At 36.7% G+C, this 17,862-nt stretch overlaps 1 protein-coding gene across 3 annotated transcripts in view; it reads right to left on the minus strand.

Annotated features, from left to right (window-relative positions):
• The window catches only part of TCAIM (T cell activation inhibitor, mitochondrial), a 58,256-nt gene that overhangs the window by 29,853 nt on the left and 10,541 nt on the right, over positions 1-17,862 (minus strand). For all 3 annotated transcript variants that reach the window (XM_034991153.1, XM_034991144.1, XM_034991160.1), the window contains exons 2-5: positions 15,172-15,244; positions 10,248-10,383; positions 5,832-5,985; positions 903-1,155 (exon numbers count right to left, since the gene is read on the minus strand). In XM_034991153.1, coding sequence (XP_034847044.1) covers positions 903-1,155; positions 5,832-5,985; positions 10,248-10,383; positions 15,172-15,200 — 572 coding nt within the window. In that variant the 5' untranslated portion in view covers positions 15,201-15,244. The remainder of the gene's footprint in view (positions 1-902; positions 1,156-5,831; positions 5,986-10,247; positions 10,384-15,171; positions 15,245-17,862) is intronic.

Below are 17,862 nucleotides of genomic sequence, written 5' to 3' on the forward strand. Positions count from 1 at the left end.
TTATAATTAAGTGAGAAGCCTCTGGTAAGACTCTTTAGGTACAACCACAGGAACAGAATATGGCTGGTCTTTATGGAGTCCAAAAAGGACTTACTCAGAAAAAACATTAATGGTGACTTTATAAGCAGGACAAATAAAAGAGAAATATTTCATACATGGTTTTTATAATTAAAAATTATTCTTTCTCAATATGTTCCAGATGATATGTTTTTTAAATTTAGATATAATTGACAGATAACATTAGTTTCATGTATACAACATAATGATTTATTATTGGTATATATTACAAAATGATCACCATAGTAAACCTAGTTAATAGCCATCACCATACATATAAATTTTTTTTCTTGTGATGAAAACTGAGAAGATCTTTTCTCTTAGCAACTTTCAAATATATAATACAGTATTATTAACCACAGTCCCCAGGCTGTACATTATTACATCGCTAGGACCAGTTTATTTTATAGCTGAGAGCTTGTACTTTATAACCCCCCAGATGATATTTTCAAATGTTGTCTCCATGCATTTTTATCATGTATGGACTATTACACCAAAGGACATTACTGCTGAGCTATCTGAAGAAATTGGAAATGTTTAACACATGAAGAAGCCTAATATATATATTTTTTTATAACCTTAGGTATATCCTTTCTCCATTTACTAGGGGTAACTTGAAGAGCAGAATTTTTAAAACTTATAACAATGTCCTGCATGCATTTTGGTATCAAAAGACTACACATTAAATACAGTTGGAAGTATTCTGGCAACTTTAAGAAACATGAAATATCTTTTTCATAATGGTTACTGGATTAACTATATTGATAGAATTCTCCTGGAAGATTAGACTTTCATTTTAAATATGAACTACAAATAAGTTTAGTTAAATAAGAACTTTTACATACGTTAACGTTGTTTCCATTCTCGAGACTTGTTCGAGGTCTTCATGAGGGTCCTTGAATCCAGTAAAGTAGTAATAAGATTTGTCCCACTTGATGGGCCTGTCAGACATCCTTTTAGCCTCCTTGAGAGGCTGGGAATGCACATTAGTATTCAAGCTTTGGATATGTTCAATAGATAAACTGCAGGAGTTGAGAATATATAATACTGTGCTTAGCAGATCTCTGGTGTGCAAAGTAAATTTGACTGCTCGAAATCCTAGAGAATATAATTCCCCCAATTAATACAGATGATTATTCGCTTTATTTAAAAACACTTTTTCATGCAACATAAAATAAAAATCTTTTAAAAACATTTGATTACAGATTAAAATCTATCCTACTGGCAAATAATCTGTAAACAGAGAACTACTTCCCTTCTCCAAAACTATACCACAGTATCTTTACCTTCGTGATTTCCTCAGTCAGTTCCCTGTCTAGTTTGGCACCAGAGACCAAACCCATTCCAGCCCAAGGAGGGGATTCAGAATATTTCCAATGCTGCCCATAAATTTGGTCTTGACAGTCTGAGAGATGGAAAAGCTCTCCTCTGAGCAAGTGTCCATGAAAGACGGTTTCTGGCACTCAAAGGGGCAGAGGAGGGACAGGGAGGTTGTACTGTGACAGTGGTTCAGACGGGAGCAGCCGGACAGTCTAGTCTCAGGGGCGACACAAACCCATCTCTAATGTTTTCTGTGATTACAGGAGATTGTCTTCACACTTGTCCGCCCAACTACCTAGTAACTCAATATTTTTGGAAGGGATGTGAAATTCCCTAATTGTTTAAAAGTTAGTGCTTCACCATCTGATTTTTTTTTTTTTTTAAGATTTTATTTATTTATTTGAGAGAGAGAGAATGAGAGAGAGCACATGAGAAGGGGGAAGGTCAGAGGGAGAAGCAGACTCCCTGCCGAGCAGGGAGCCCGATGCGGGACTCGATCCAGGGACTCCAGGATCATGACCTGAGCCGAAGGCAGTCGCTTAACCAACTGAGCCACCCAGGCGCCCTCACCATCTGATTTTGATTTGGGGTAGTCAGTGGGCTAACGTTAGTAATCTAACTTGTTACATCCTCAACAGGAAATCTACTGTTTTCTTTTTCCCTCTTCATTGCTGGGTGTTAGGCATGGTTCTAGCTGAATTTATGTAACTTCTCAACACCCCACCAACCGTGTGATTATTATCTCTCTGCAAATGTGAAGAAATCTGGCTCAAGGAGGTCAGGAAGAATGCAGAGCAAGGGCTTAAATCTGAGTTGACTCCAAGCCCAGTACTTTCTCCATTACAGAATGCTGATTCTTTCTTCATTTTTTAAAAAAGTATTTTTTTTTTTAAAAAAGATTTTATTTATTTATTTGACAGAGAGAGAGATAGCGAGAGAGGGAACACAAGCAGGGGGAGTGGGAGAGGGAGAAGCAGGCTTCCCGCGGAGCAGGGAGCCCAATGCGGGGCTCGATCCCAGGACCCTGGGATCATGACCTGAGCTGAAGGCAGACGCCTAACGTCTGAGCCACCCAGGCGCCCCTAAAAAAGTATTTTTAATTGGTTTTGAAAATTATAACATTATTATATAAGTACATTCTCACTATGAAATTAGAGATACATACAGTAAAAATAAAAGTCTCCTGTTAACAGGCATATAACCTCACATCTTTACTAGACATAACCACTATTAACAGTTAGGTATCTACACTATTAGACCTGCCCTATCTCCTATGGTAGCTACTAGCCCTATGTGGTGGTTTAGAATTAAATTAATTAAAATTAAACAAAATTAAAATTCAGTTTCTGGTCATGCAAACAACATTTCAAGTGCTCAACAGTCACATGGGGCTTGTGCCTGCTCTATTAGTGCAAATGCAGAACATTTATATCATCACAGAAAGTTCTCTTGGACAGGACTGCTCTAGACCTTTTCTATGGGCTTATGTATGTACATTACATACGATATATACCCCTATTTATTTACACAAATACACACCTATAGTTTGAATTGTTTCCTTTTAATATATAAATAGTATCGTTCTAGACATATTACTTTGAACTTGATTTTGTTACTTAAACTTGGGGACTCTTCCATGTCTGTATGTATGGATCAACCCACTCTTTATAGCGGTTATATATACCAGTCCATATAATGAAGGTAAAGAAGCATAATTTATTTGACGTTTCTGAAACTGACGGACATAAAAGTTTTTAATTTTTCACTTTTCATGTAAGGCTGAAATGTATTTTCTTGTGTTTGCCACTGATGACGGATACCACAATTTAAATAATTCTCAAGATATACATACTCTGCTTGCCACACAGAGTTAAGGAATCTAGAACATGCAAACTAAGAAAGTTTTCTTAGTTGAATTCTTTGAATCATTTGATGATAAAGTGAGAAATACTGGCAAGAGAGTTGTTCTAGTTAGTGAAAGAAGAAAGGAAAATCTTAATTCCTGTGTTTGAGGTTAGGAAGAGCTCAGTCAAGAATAAATCTGTTTCTATCTTATCAATCCCATTAATTATTTAATCAAATGTAAGGGCTAAGGCATGCATACGTGCTTTATTGGAAAACAGTACCTAATTAGTTTAGTTTGGATTTGACTACTGAAACTAAACATTTTAATGTTTGTTGGCTATTGGTATATATTGTTTCCTGAACTGTCTAGCCATTGTCTTTGCCCATTTTTGTAATGGAGCTACTTTGTGTTTTCCTTTTGGTTTCTAAGAGTTCTTTATACATTAACATTATCTTTTTATCATATATGCTGTATGTTATTTCCCATTTTATTTTTTTCTATAATCCATTTTTGTTTAATGAATGGCTCAAAGTTTACCATTAACCATTACTCAGTCACAGCTGCCTACAGCTACTTGTTGTAGCATTAACTCATAGAAAGCTCCTAGTGAATCTTCTACTTGTTTTAAGGAAGTTTATTTCCTCATAGGCCACCAAAAATGTAGAGCTGAAGAAGTGATTTTAGCCTTTAATTTTAGTAATGAAAATCAGTAGTAAACATTTTACCTTACAACCACCTTAATTATCAATGATCTTAATTTTATAATCAGATAAAGAGGTTAAAGACATAAAAATGTTTTAAATACTTGTCAGAGTGCCAATCTCTGTCATAAAGGCAAAGGTAAAAATGATTACTAACAGTATTTTTAAAGAGGAATAGATAATGTAGTATATAAATCACATTAGACATTAGTTCTAGTACCAGATCTGTCCCTAATTTGCTGTGTGAAACTTCCTAAGTTTCTGAGTTTCCCTGTTTGCTCCTTCCCTAACAAATAGACCTGGTTTATTCTTTTAACTCCACGTGTAGTCACCATTCAAGACAAACCCAGTAGATGGTGGTCATGAAAGTGGCAATTGTAGCTACCAGAAATGAGCCTGACTCTCCCAAATATAGACAAATAAAAATAGAACAGTGACAATATTCTTGCTTTATGTAAAGGATGTAATTTGCCTTCATACATTCCATCTGTCATGGAGAAATCATGAGATCTAAGTAGACCACTATGCCTAAGTATATGATCTTTTTCAATTTGTAGCCTAATCTTGACTATGTATCTATTAGAGTATTTATGAATATTTGGTCTTACACAGCACATTTATGATTATTCACAATTTCAAATAGAATTGTGTCACTTAGAGTGATAAACATAATTACTTGTTATTATTACTACTATCATTTAAGCATTCTTCAGTACAGTGGTTCCTTCACAACACAGGTATGAGTTGACTTTTTGTCTTTGGATAATGAAGAATAATATCTATTTTTAATAAAACTCCCAAATCAGAGGTAGATGGAGAAACAGTCAAGGAAAGAATTTCTGATTCCTGACCTCCCACATTCAAACATGAGAGAGTAAGAAAACACAAGAGAAAATGTATTATCAAATGCTTATTCCTGGAGAGACTGGGTGGGAAGCTGTTTTCCACATAAAGATCCTGTTTCAGCACTTTTTAGATCAAACTCCTCCTCACTCCATGCAAGCACCTGAGAGCCCTGGGAGCCCGAGATATAAGGCAGGGGTCTTCACTGTGAGTGCTTCAGTACTTAAACACAGTACTTAACCTCTTTCATTTTAATTATGAAGAACCAGAAGTTAAGCTCACACAGCTAGTCACTGGCAGAGCTAGAAATAGATTCTAGGTCTCAAAAACCTATCAGCTTTTGAGTTGTCTAACAGTTTGTTTAAAAAAAAAAAAATTATAGTGCATTTTCTAATTGTTTTAACCTTAACTCACAGAAAGCTCTTGGTAAACCTTTAAATTATTTTAAAGTTCATTCTAAAAATAAAGTTATTTCCTCAAGGATCGCCAAAAGGATGATCCCTTTATTTAGATAATTAGAGAAATGATAGACCTGTATCTGCCCTTAATTTTAAGTATTTCTGGATCAGGGCTACAGCAGTAACAAAGGGCCATAAAGAAGGCTATCTATTAAGACTGACTAAAAAGAGCCTACAGCTGGAGTTGAAAGGCCTGGGTTCAAGACCCACGTTCCATCTCTGGTCCTGGCAAAATCCCTACACATAATTTATTGGGCATATACTACTTACTTCATGGGATACTTTGATGACTAAATAGGGGGATATAGGCTGTATTTTTAAAAAATGTAAATTGTTATATATATGGTTAACACTTAAAACATGAAATAGGAAATGAACAAATAGGAACATTTTAGTTTCACAGACAAAAAAGTTTAAACACAAAAAAATGGCTTGTACAAACACAGGTAGCCAGGAATAGAATCTAATTCTAGGAAAATAATCAATTAAATGATATTATTTTTTACGACCAAGGCTTCAATCCAAAGGTATTCTGGCAATGGCAGACTTAATGAACATATTTATCACGCAGCTTGCAAGGGAAACACTAGAAATAAGAAAACATACCGGAAGTGCTAAAGGGTTCCTGGCCTTCAGAGGAATTCTGCTCTGTTTCTCTTACATAAAATGTAAGCTGAGTTGGTTTCAAAGACTTGAAGCCTGGTTTCTGGAGGTTTTCTAAGTAGACACTTAATCTTTTAAGAGAATTTTCATTGACTTCCTGGAAAAAACACATCAAGAGGCATTTACACACAAAATAGAACAAGAAAACAACAGAAATTTTATCCTGACCTTTAAACATATTATTGAGGGCACTAAATAATTTAGTATTAAAAAAGTTGGGATTCCATAGCTCTTTGATGAAGAATAAAATTGGATCCACATTCTTACAACATGTAACAGAACAAACTCCTTATGGCTAAGATGTGAAAAAAAGTAACTATGTAAGTACTAGAAGAGAACATGTTGAACTCCTTTATAACTTTGGTGTGGAAAAAGCTAATTATAACTAAATATCTCTAATACATGATTGACAATACATGATTGGTAAGTCCACTTACGTAAAAAATTAAAAACTAAGGAAAAAAAAGCACACAAAAAACCACACACACACACACACACACCATAAGCAGTTTACAGACAAATAAGCTACTGGGAGAAAATGTTTGCAAGTTATTTCTCTCTATAAAGGGCTCTTAAAATGACCATACTGAGACTGGTTGAATTATGGTACATTCATTCAATGGAGTACTATATAACCAAAAAGAAAAGAGAGAATGAATGTGGTGCAAGTATCTAGGAAATGACATGGAGTTATTTCCAAGATTGTTAAGTGAAAAAAAGAAACATCCTTTAGTGAAGGAATAGCTCTACAGAATGGCATAAATAGTAACCATGTTTCCTATCACTGTAGGTTTCTTCTCAGACACACGATGTGATCTGAAATTAGGAACAATCAGTTTATTTTTGTCTGTTTAACTGACTGTAATATGTTGTTCTTAGCTACCATAGTTCAGTGGGCAGCTGAGGTACATTTCCTTCTAGTGTAAGACTAAATCTTCATAATTCTGTTTTGCCACAAGTTTCTACTTTTGCCAAAAAGAAACAGAACCCAGAAACTAATAAAAATGGTTATATACAGGAAGTTATACCAATGGGGTAAAAGAAATGGAGACAGGAGTGAGACTTCTGAGTAAACTTTGTATTTAGTTTTGATTTCCGAAACCTAGAAGTGTTTTCTGTATTTTAAAACTGAGTTAAAATGAAGAGGATTAACAACAATAGCTGTGCTTCACTCTGACACCCTGGCCTGTTGCTGACTAGATAGCACTTTCTGTCTGTTCCTTTAGAAAAGGGACAAGGGTGTCCCATACAAATGCAGAGAAGACTGGACTGAACATGAGGTGCCAGGAAGGGTGAACTGCCTTTGCAGAGCTTGCACTTTGGTGACAGTATGTCTAATATGGGAGGGAAAGAGAAACAGTACTGCAGGATATGGGGGACAGAGAGTGCTGGGAAGGAAGGTAGGGTGACAGTTTCAGATAGGGCAATCTGTGAGAGCCTCATGAAACGTGACACTTAAACAAGAAAGGAAAGGACAAGCCATATCTATGTGACTGACGCCCAATAAAAACCCAGAAACCACGGCTTGGCACGGAGTAGGCACTCAAACACAAGTTGAAAGAGTAAATGAAAATACAGCTGACTTCTGAACAACATGGGTTTGAATTTCATGGGCCCACTTATACGTGGATTTCTTTTTTATAAATACAGCACTGTAAATGTCTTTTTTCTTCGTTATGATTTCTTAATAACATTTTCTATTCTCTAGCTTATTTTATTGTAAAAACACAGAATATAATATATATAACATGCAGAATATATGTTAACTATTTATATTATTGGTAAATAACGCTTCCGGTCAACAGTAGGCTATCAGTAGTTAAGTTTTGGGGAAGTCAAAGCTTATACACAGATTTTCGAATGTGCAGGGGGTTAGTGCCCCATCCCTGGCACTGTTCAAGGGTCAGCTATATTAATTTACTAGAACAATTACATTTCAGGCATATTGTGTTGGAGCTCTCCATGACCACTTTCGGGTTCAATTTGATAGAGGGATTTACAGAACTCAGAAAAACTTATACTCACGGTTACGGTTTATTACAGCAAAAGGATACAGATTGAAATCAGCAAAGAGAAAAGGCATGTAGGATAGAGTCCAGGAGAGGCCGGGTGCAAGGTTCCAGTTGTCCTCTCCCAGTGGATTTGCAGGGCTAGCACTTAAGCCCAGCAACATTGTGTGACAATGCATGAGAAGTGTTGCCAACTAAGGAAGCTCATCCAAGTCTTGGTGTCCAGCATTTTACTGGGCTCGCTCACGCACACATGTAGCGCCCAAGTGACTGACCTTAGCTCTTCAAATAGTCTCCAGCACACCCAGAGGGCCTCAGACATATGAATACAGGCATTCACCAAAAATCACATAGCGTAAAATATCTGGCATGGCCTGAGACCTCACATATATAAAAGATTCCCATCAGGCAGGATATTCTAAGGGCTCAGAGCTTATCTCCCAGGAGGCAGTCAAGGGCCAATACCAAAGCCAGGCATTTCTCTGGAATGTAGAGTTTAAGTAACCCATGCCTGCTGAGTTCACTTTTTAGAGCACACAGAAGTTTTAATTTAAAAAAAAAAAAAAAAAGATACATTGGTAGAGGAGGGAAAACATTCATCTACTGCTAGGCATAATTTTTCCATACATGTTGGGTTTAAAAACTTTAAAAAATTAACATCCTCAGAGCAATGGATATTTTTCTGTTGATTCATTTTACTAATTACTTAGAAAAGATCTGACTTTTAATAGCCAACATATATATCAAAAATCACAATCAGAATATTTTCCTAGAGCAAAGAAGCAAAATTAATTTTTTTCCACTGCAAGTAGAAAAAAATTATATAATTATGTTCTAAATTTTCAAGAGTTCTAAATTCCTCTTCATGTTAAACCAGGTATTAATGTTAAAGAAGATAAACAGAACCAATGAAATAATACTGAGTGTCCTCACTAAGTTTACTGTAAGTTACTCTTCATCTCTGTCTGCATTCCTTGAGCACACAGTAACTGAGGTTGTAGGGAAGTGAACCAGCAGCATGCAACAGAAGGGAAAACCATTCAGGGCACTTAAAAACTTTCCTTGTAATTATCCTTAAAAAAAAAAGACTGACCGTGGTGTAGAAGCTGGAAATTTTCTTTCAAACACTCAATTTTACTCTAAAAACTGGTTCAGAAAACATTACTACTAATACTTTGAAGAGTCTCCACGACAGCTTTATTGCCTTCATAAAAAATGACAGATTTCATACAGAGGAAAAGCCCAGTCTATCTCCTGTGTGCCTCCTGCATATTCACACAAAACACTTGACTTCTGACACTTCTGGTCACCAAATGAATGGAGGTTTTCCCCCACAATAAGCGATTCTCTGTGACACCAGCTGGGTGTCCTACTATTTAACTCAATTCTGACATTATGTATCTAAAGACAGCATCAGATCCCACAGGTTAAGGGCTCAGTTCCCCAAGACTGTCCTCTCCCTCTGCCACCCCACCCCCATATACACACTTCAGATGCCAGTCACACCTGTTATCACCTGCACTTTTGACCAACCAGCGATTTGCAGCAACCCCCTCCTTAGATTCTATTAATTTGCTAGAGCAGCTCACAGAACTCAGGGAAAAACTTACTTATGTTTACCATATTAAAGGATATAATAAAGGATGCAGATAAACAGCCAGCTGAAGAGAGACACAGAGTCCCAAGTGCAGGAGCTTTTGTCCCCATGGAGTTTGGGAGCACTACCCTCCAGTGTAGATGTGTCTGCCCACCTGAAGCTGTCTGAACCCCATACTCCTAGAGTTTTACGGAGGCTTCCTCATGTAGGCATGATCAATTATTAACTCTATTTCCAGCCCTTTCCTCCTCTCTGGAGGTTGAGGGTTGGGGCTGAAAACTCCAAGCTTCTAATCATGCCTTGGTCTTTCTGCTGACCAGCTCCCATGTAGGAGCCACCCAGAGTCACCACATTGGAACAAAAGATGCTCCTGGTGCTGCTACCATTTAGGGATTTGTATACAAGGGTTTTAGGAGTCAGGAGTCAGGGATGGGGTCAAAGACCAAAGAACAGAACAAGAGATGCTTCTAGGGCTCTTCTCACTTAGGAAGTTACAAGGGTGTCAGGAGGTCTATGCCAGAAACTCGGGGCAGAGCCCAATGTATGCATTTTCCACTCCCTCAGATTTCATAAGACAACAATAATTAGATTTTCAATTTTCAGTATGTGTATTTCAAAGCAATTCAGAACACTGACTTTATCACTATGACAGAACAATCCAAATTTATAGAACTTTGTATTATATTGTGTCGAAAATTAGTAAAACTTCAGTTTATGAAATGCGGACTAAAGGTTAAATAAACAAAAGTTTACCCTTTCTCTGGGGTGCTGTCCAAAGAAATCTGGATGTACTGCAAAATAGAATGGCCTCAAGGCATTGACTGCTTCAGCTCCTGATAAAGCTCTTGAGGAGAGAAACCAGTGTGGAAATATCTTCTCTAGACATGACCTTTTAAAAAGATGTGGATTTATTATTCACCAAGGTCACTGACACACACACACACACACACAGATCCCCAATGCATAAAGTGACAATATAGTAACATTAAAATTATTATGCTTGGAAAATACCACAGAAACAAGACAGAAATCAAAACTGTGGTTTTCTGAAATCTATAAAAGTTTTAACAAGCAATGTCCAATTATGAAATAAATAAGTTGTGGGGATGTAATGTATAGTATAGGGAATACAGTCCATAATATTGTAATAACTTTGTATGGTGACAGATGGTAACTAAACTTATCATGGGATCATTTAATAATGTATAAAAATACTGAATCATTATGATATACACCCGAAACTAACAGGACATTGTACATCAATTATAGTTCAATTAAAAAGAATTTAACAAATAAATAAGATATATATTGACTTTTAACAGAAAGTGCCACATTGTTTCTAAAAACAGTGGTTATAAATTCCTCTGATGCAATATGAGAAAATAATATTAATTAATAATAATAACATTTCCCCTCAAAGCCTACTTTGAAATGTTAACTGGCTTTACTGCAGATGGTGACAATTTCCTGTGTCATTTTTTTCTTCAGATAAAAAACCCTCAATATCCATAGTGTAATCTTTTCTTTATAGTGAAAAATATTTTGAGTACAATGCTTAAAATAAGAAGATGCCTCTTAGTTTACTTCCTCATGGCTGGCATGCTAAAATTATCCTCGTTGGATAACTTGACATTCTTATTCTTAAATTTTGGCATAACTCACCTAAGACTGTTTTTTTACCATACAGTTTTAAATCCAAATGGAATTATTTGCAATTTTTGGGAAGCACTTTCATGACATCAATTTTTGGAACGTTATTTTACCTCCATTCTATAATAGTCTATAAAGAAGTCTAACTATTAGGCACCTTTTTGTCTCATACATTAGCTCATACAATATTGAGTACTATGTCTCTCATACATTATTGAGTCTATGGAAGGGCTTTATATTTTTAAAATGACAGAGATTACAGGATCATTTACGGAGATTTTTAGCAATCTGGAGACCACCACCAACATATTTTCAGATTACCTTTTTTTTTTGCACGTACTTGAACCTTTTACAAAGTCAATATTCAAGGTTGTGCATGAAGGACTACAACGAGGAGTTCGAACAATAAAGTAAGCAGTAAGCCAGGTCCTGACGTCCTCAGTATGAGGCCGTATAAGCAAACAGTGGCAGGTCCACTGATTCCCCCCATTTGAGCTTCATTTCTCATTTCCAAGTGTCTGACAGACACTTCAGCTATCCTGCCAGCCTCTCAAATTTTGTGTGTCTAAAAAAAGGAGTAGAGGTCACTGTTTTCCTTCTAGTCTCAGCCTGGATACAGAAAGCAAGAAAGCAGTTCAACCCAGGATTATCTTCCTTATTCCTGTCACCGTGGTACCACTTTTCTCAGTGTTGCCAGAGTACAAATCTGCAGACAGTACCCTGCCCAATTTTGGGTGGTCTGGAAGTTGGTTGTTTCTTCTCACTTTACAATATCCCAGAAACCGTTCCTTCTTTCCATTTTCTCTGCCACCCATTATCACCAAAAAATAGAACTGCATAGCCTCACAATCTGTCTATGCTCTAGTGCCTTTTCCCTACCATTTTATATACAGGTTAATTTTCCCAAAATCCCACTATGACTGTATTCCCTATTGTAACACTTTGCTCGTGTTTCAACTCCTGCGAATAAAATCCACTTCTTAGTCTGGTGTTTCAAATCCTCTGTAATCATTTCCAATCTGTCTGAAGTGACTTCCTACCACTCTTTTAGATGCCCTTGGGCCAACCCTCAGTAACCTTTCTCATTCCTCTTATTTCTGCATGATTTCTAAGCCCTAAACATGCTCCCTGTATCCCAGTTCCACCTATCCAAACTGTGCTTATTCACTGAACAGTTACTAAGTAATACATGCCAGGAGACAAGGTGCCCATTTCCCCCAGAATCTTCTCTTTTGTATCCTCAGTATAGTCTTTCCCTCTTCTAAACTCTAAAAACAGAAACTGCTTACTCAGCATATTTGCAGCACAATACCATAATGTGTAAATGATGTTTCCATTTGTTCCTCTCTTCCTCCACCCACCCCATCCTCCTCAGCTACCATGCACCCTTGAAGGCAGTAAACATGTTTTACATATACTTGCTGTGGTTGGCTATGTTAGTTGGCATCTGCTGAAAAGCAGAGGTCAAGACACGCTTAGATGTGCGAGAGAATTGGGAAAGGGAGGAGAAGGTGGGGAGAGCTTTCAGATCCTGATGTAGGTCTGACACCTGCAGGACAGAGGAGAGGCAGGAGGACTGGGCAGGAAGTCTTGGACTGTCGTCCAAGTTCCCAGAAGGGCTCAGCCAGGCCAATGAGGAGTTGGACCAAAGGCACCCACTGGCAGAGTCCTGTGTCTTGTTGGAATAAACCTGACTCTGTATTCCTGCTCTGCTTGGGCACTGACAGCCAGGAAAGTGTGGCTTTGAGGCAAATCCATGTACCCAGGGAGATAGGAGAGCTCAGCGGATATCTGATGGCTGCCACAGCATAGGGTCTGGCACAAGTGTTATTGTTAATGTATGTTAAATGAATGTCTAGTAGGTATTTAATGAAAGGAAGCTTAACAGAATCAAGGAAAATTAAATCAAAAGCAATATTATGTTGCTTGAAATTGAGCAAATTGAGGGGCGCCTGGGTGGCTCAGTTGGTTAAGCAACTGCCTTCGGCTCAGGTCATGATCCTGGAGTCCCGGGATCGAGTCCTGCATCGGGCTCCCTGCTCAGCGGGGAGTCTGCTTCTCCCTCTGACCCTCCTCCCTCTCATGCTCTCTGTCTCTCATTCTCTCTGTCTCAAATAAATAAAATCTTAAAAAAAAAAAAAATTGAGCAAATGAAAATCTGGATTTATAAGACATTAGGAAAGGATTAGATTTTTGAAAGACAAATCACTAGAAGAGGGTCATATGGTAAACATTTTAGGCTTTGTGGGCCCCATGATCTGTGTTACAACTACTCTACTTTGTGGCTATAAGGGGAAAGCAGCCACAATAAAGCACATGAACGAGGGTGGCTGTGGTCAAATAGAACTTTACTTACATAAAAAGGCAGTGGGCCCATCTGACCCATGGACTATACTTTGCTGACCTCTGCACTAGAGGATTTAAATATAAGGACCTCAAGTAATTTAAAAATACACGTACAATTTACTTCTAATTTTTGTAGAACACAGACTATGTAAAGCGAGAAATCTGTCAAATCACTTGGATTTTTCCAAAAAAGAAAGTTATCCTACTGAAAAGAGCAACATTGCCTTGAGTTACAAATGGAGAGCCATTAACACTTTAGGAGATTAGGGAATTTACAGATTGAAGTAACAGAATGTCACTACTGGTATCTATTTCGTACTTAAAGCATATGACTTGATTTCTAATTAACAACTAAGAATTTGCACTGCAATTACTCTAAAGCAGTGCTTTTCATGACCCACAGTGCTGTAAAATAAACTTACAGAGCCATGACCAACATTAAAAAAGAGAAGACACGCAACAGAATATATCACTGGATACTGTGTGTGGCAAGGGTTAACTACGGTTATGAAACTTGTATTTTATGCATTATGATTAAAATACAGTTTTCTGAAGGCTGGAATAAAACAAGCTGGAAAAGCGTGGCTCTATTATGCAACCACTACTATTCACTGTCAATGGCACACGTGAGGAGGCAAGAATTCCTCCAGGCTCCTTTGATCTCTCCTTGTATTAGAGTATGAAAACACGTCAGCCTGGTTTTCTGTGGTTGAACATTATTAAGATACCACAACATGAAGAAGGTCTACACATCTGCAGAAGAACAATTTTTCCAGGCACACTGTATCTCAGTTTCTTTGTTTCCTGCCTCTCCTCCTCGTCCCTCCGTGTCCTAAGAACTGTGTCATAAATTCAATCAGAGTAAGTCTCCCTTTCTTTGAGAACTCTTGTCATAAACAAGTTGGTGGAAAAAGTCTGTTTCCCCTAATTAACTCCCTTTTGACAGTGACTATTTACTGGAACAGGATAGTTATTTAAAAGTACTAATTATTTGCCAAATATTTTATATTTGGTAAATATTTTAGAAACCTAACACTCCACATATCATTTTTACTTAACAGGTCAACTTGTATTTTATTTGGAGCCAAATGCACACGATTTTTCCCTTTTTTAGCTTGGTTACCAAGAAACCAGGACTAAATGTGACATTTGAGTAATTGTTTAATCAGTTCTGCTTTTTAACACAATAATCTTTTTCTCTACAGGGCTTCTGATCTCTTTCAATTATCCTATATATGCCCATTATAAAATGTCAATTAAATTTGTAGAGTTGAACTCCTTAAATCCTTTCTTGAAGAAGGATTTAGATTATATATCATGAATAGCAAATACAGTAGTCAAATGATCTTACTATACAATTTAAAAGTAAAGTGGTTTTCCACATGATAGCAATAGACTTGAGGGCAACATGACAAAAACTGTGCTAAGGACAAACTTTATCTTTTTTCCTCTTAAACTTTTAACAGTGAACTATTCTGAAAGATGGTATTTTTTTCATCTTTTGCCCTGAATGAACTCTTGGAGGACCTGGATGTTCATATGAATTTTCTTTTTCTCTTTTTGTTCCTGCCCTCCACCACCATAATATAATTTTAGAATTTGAAAAATAACAATTAAAATTAGCCAAATACATAACAGAATCCCCCCCCATACTAATTACATAATGGACCACAAAGCTTACCTTCTCACAGGTTTCAGGTGGCAAAACATTTCTGAATATATATGTACATCAACTCCCAGGCATCCATTAATCACTTAAAAAGTTAAGCAGATACAAGTGATGAACAAGTGGAATTTGAAATTAAGACATTTCCATTTATATTAACACCCCCCAAAATGAAATGCTTACCTATAAATCTAACAAAATATGTACAAGATCTAAATGAGTAAAACTACAAAAATGATGAATGAAATCAAAGAAGAATTAAATAGAGAGATATCAGAAGACTCAATATTGTCAAGATGTCAGTACTTTCCAATTTAATCTATAGGACAACAGACTGAATCTATAGATTCCGAGCAATCCCATTCAAAACTCCAGTAAGTTATTTTATAGATACTAACTCAGGTAAAAGACTCAGAATAGCCAACTCAATACTGAAGAACAAAGTTGGAAGAATGACACTACCTGACTTCAAGACTTACTATAAAGCTATAGCAATCAAGACAGTGTGGTATTGGTAAAAGAACAGACAAACAGATCAATGGAACAGAATAGAGAGCTCAGAAATAGATCCACATAAGTATAGTCAACTGATCTTTAGAGCAAAGATAGTCTTTTCAACAAATGGTGCTAGAACTGGACATCGACATGCAAATAAATTATTTTACACCCTTCACAAAAATTAACTCAAAATGGATCACAGACTTAAATGTAAATCACAAAACTATAAAACTCCTAGAAGATAACATTGGGAAAAAATCTAGATGACTTTGGGTATGTTGATGACTTTTTAGATACAACACCAAAGGCACGATCCATGAAAAAAAGAACTGATAAAGTGAACTTCATTAAAATTAAAAACTTGTGCTCTGCAAAAGACAATGAGAAGACAAACCACACACTGGGAACAAATATTTACAAAAGATACACATATCTGAAAAAGGGCTGTTCTCCAAAATATACACAAAAAAATCCTTAAACTCAACAAGAAGAAAATGAACAACCTGATTAAAGAAAGGGCAAATTAAATGTGTCCTTTGTTATTTTAAATATATCGAGATATTTTAATTAAAAATTTTACCCAACTGAACAAATTTTATAGTATTTGTATCTATTTTGGTGTTTTGTCTTTATAGTAAATAAAGTTTTTGAACAAAGAAAAAAAAGACCAAAGACCTGAATAGATACCTCATTAAATAAGATACACAGACGGCAAATAATCATATGAAAAGATGTTCAACATGACATATAATTAGCGAATTGCAAATTAAAACAACAATGAAATACTACTATACATCTATTAGAATGGCCAAAATCCAGAACACTGACACCACCAAATGCTGATGAGAACAACAGGAACTCTAATTCACTGCTGGTGGGAATGCAAATGGCACAGCCACTTTGAAGGACAGTATGGCAGTTCCTTACAAAACTAAAATTACTTCTACCGTATGATCCAGCAATCACACTCCTTGGTACTTACCCAAAGGAACTGAAAACTATGTTTATATAGAAACCTGCACACAGGGTGCCTGAGTGGCTCAGTCGGTTAAGCGACTGCCTTCGGCTCAGGTCACGATTCCGGGGTACCGGGATCAAGTCCCGCATCGGGCTCCCCGCTCAGCGAGGAGTCTGCTTCTCCCTCTGACCCTCTCCCCTTCTTGTGTTCTCTCTCTCTCACTCTCTCTCTCAAATAAATAAAATTTAAATAAATAAATAAATAAATAAAAAGAAACCTGCACACAGATGTTTCTTTTTTTTAATTTTAAAAAAGATTTTATTTATTTATTTGTCTGGGAGGGGGTGCACAAGCAGGGGGAGTGGCAGGCAGAGCAAGAAGCAAGCTCCCTGTTGAGCAAGGAGCCCAATGTGGGATTCGATCCCAGGACCCTGGGGATCATGACCTGAGCCAAAGGCTTAACCAACTGAGCCACACAGACGTCCCCATACAGATGTTTACAGAAGTTTTATTCATAATTGCCAAAACTTGGGAGCAACCAAGATATTCTTCAGTAGGTGAATGGATTAATAAACTGTGGTATATCTAAACAATGGATTATTATTCAGTGCTAAAAACAAAAGTGCCATCAAGCCATGAAAAGACATGGAAGAAGCTTCAAAAGCTACAGTAATTAAAACAGTATGATACTGGCATAAAAACAGACATTTAGATTAATGGGACAGAATACAGAGCCCCAAAATAAATCTATGCATATTATGGTTAATTAATTTATGACAGAGGAGTCAAGAATATACCATGGGGGAAGGACAGTCTCTTTAAGAAATAATGCTGGGAAAATTGGACAGCCATATACAAAAGAAGTAAACTGGATCTCTTGTCTTACACCAGACACAAAAATTAATTCAAAATGGATTAAAGACTTCAACATAAGACCTAAAAACATAAAACTCCTAGAAGAAAACAAAAAGTGGCCGGCTCTTTAAAATAGCTCTTGGCGACGGTGGACTCTGAAAAACAAGCAGGGTTCTAGAGGGGAGGGGGGTGGGAGGATGGGTTAGCCTGGTGGTGGGTATTGAGGAGGGCACATTCTGCATGGAGCACTGGGTGTTATGCACAAACAATGAATCATGGAACACTTCATCTAAAACTAATGTTGTAATGTATGGGGATTAACATAAGAATAAAAAAATGAAAAAAAAAATAAAATAAAATAGCTCTTGGCAATGATTTTTTTTTTTTGAATCTGA

This window comes from Mirounga leonina, unplaced genomic scaffold (genome assembly GCF_011800145.1).
Source record: "Mirounga leonina isolate KUSES-001 unplaced genomic scaffold, KU_Mleo_1.0 Mir_115, whole genome shotgun sequence".
NCBI lineage: Eukaryota > Metazoa > Chordata > Mammalia > Carnivora > Phocidae > Mirounga > Mirounga leonina.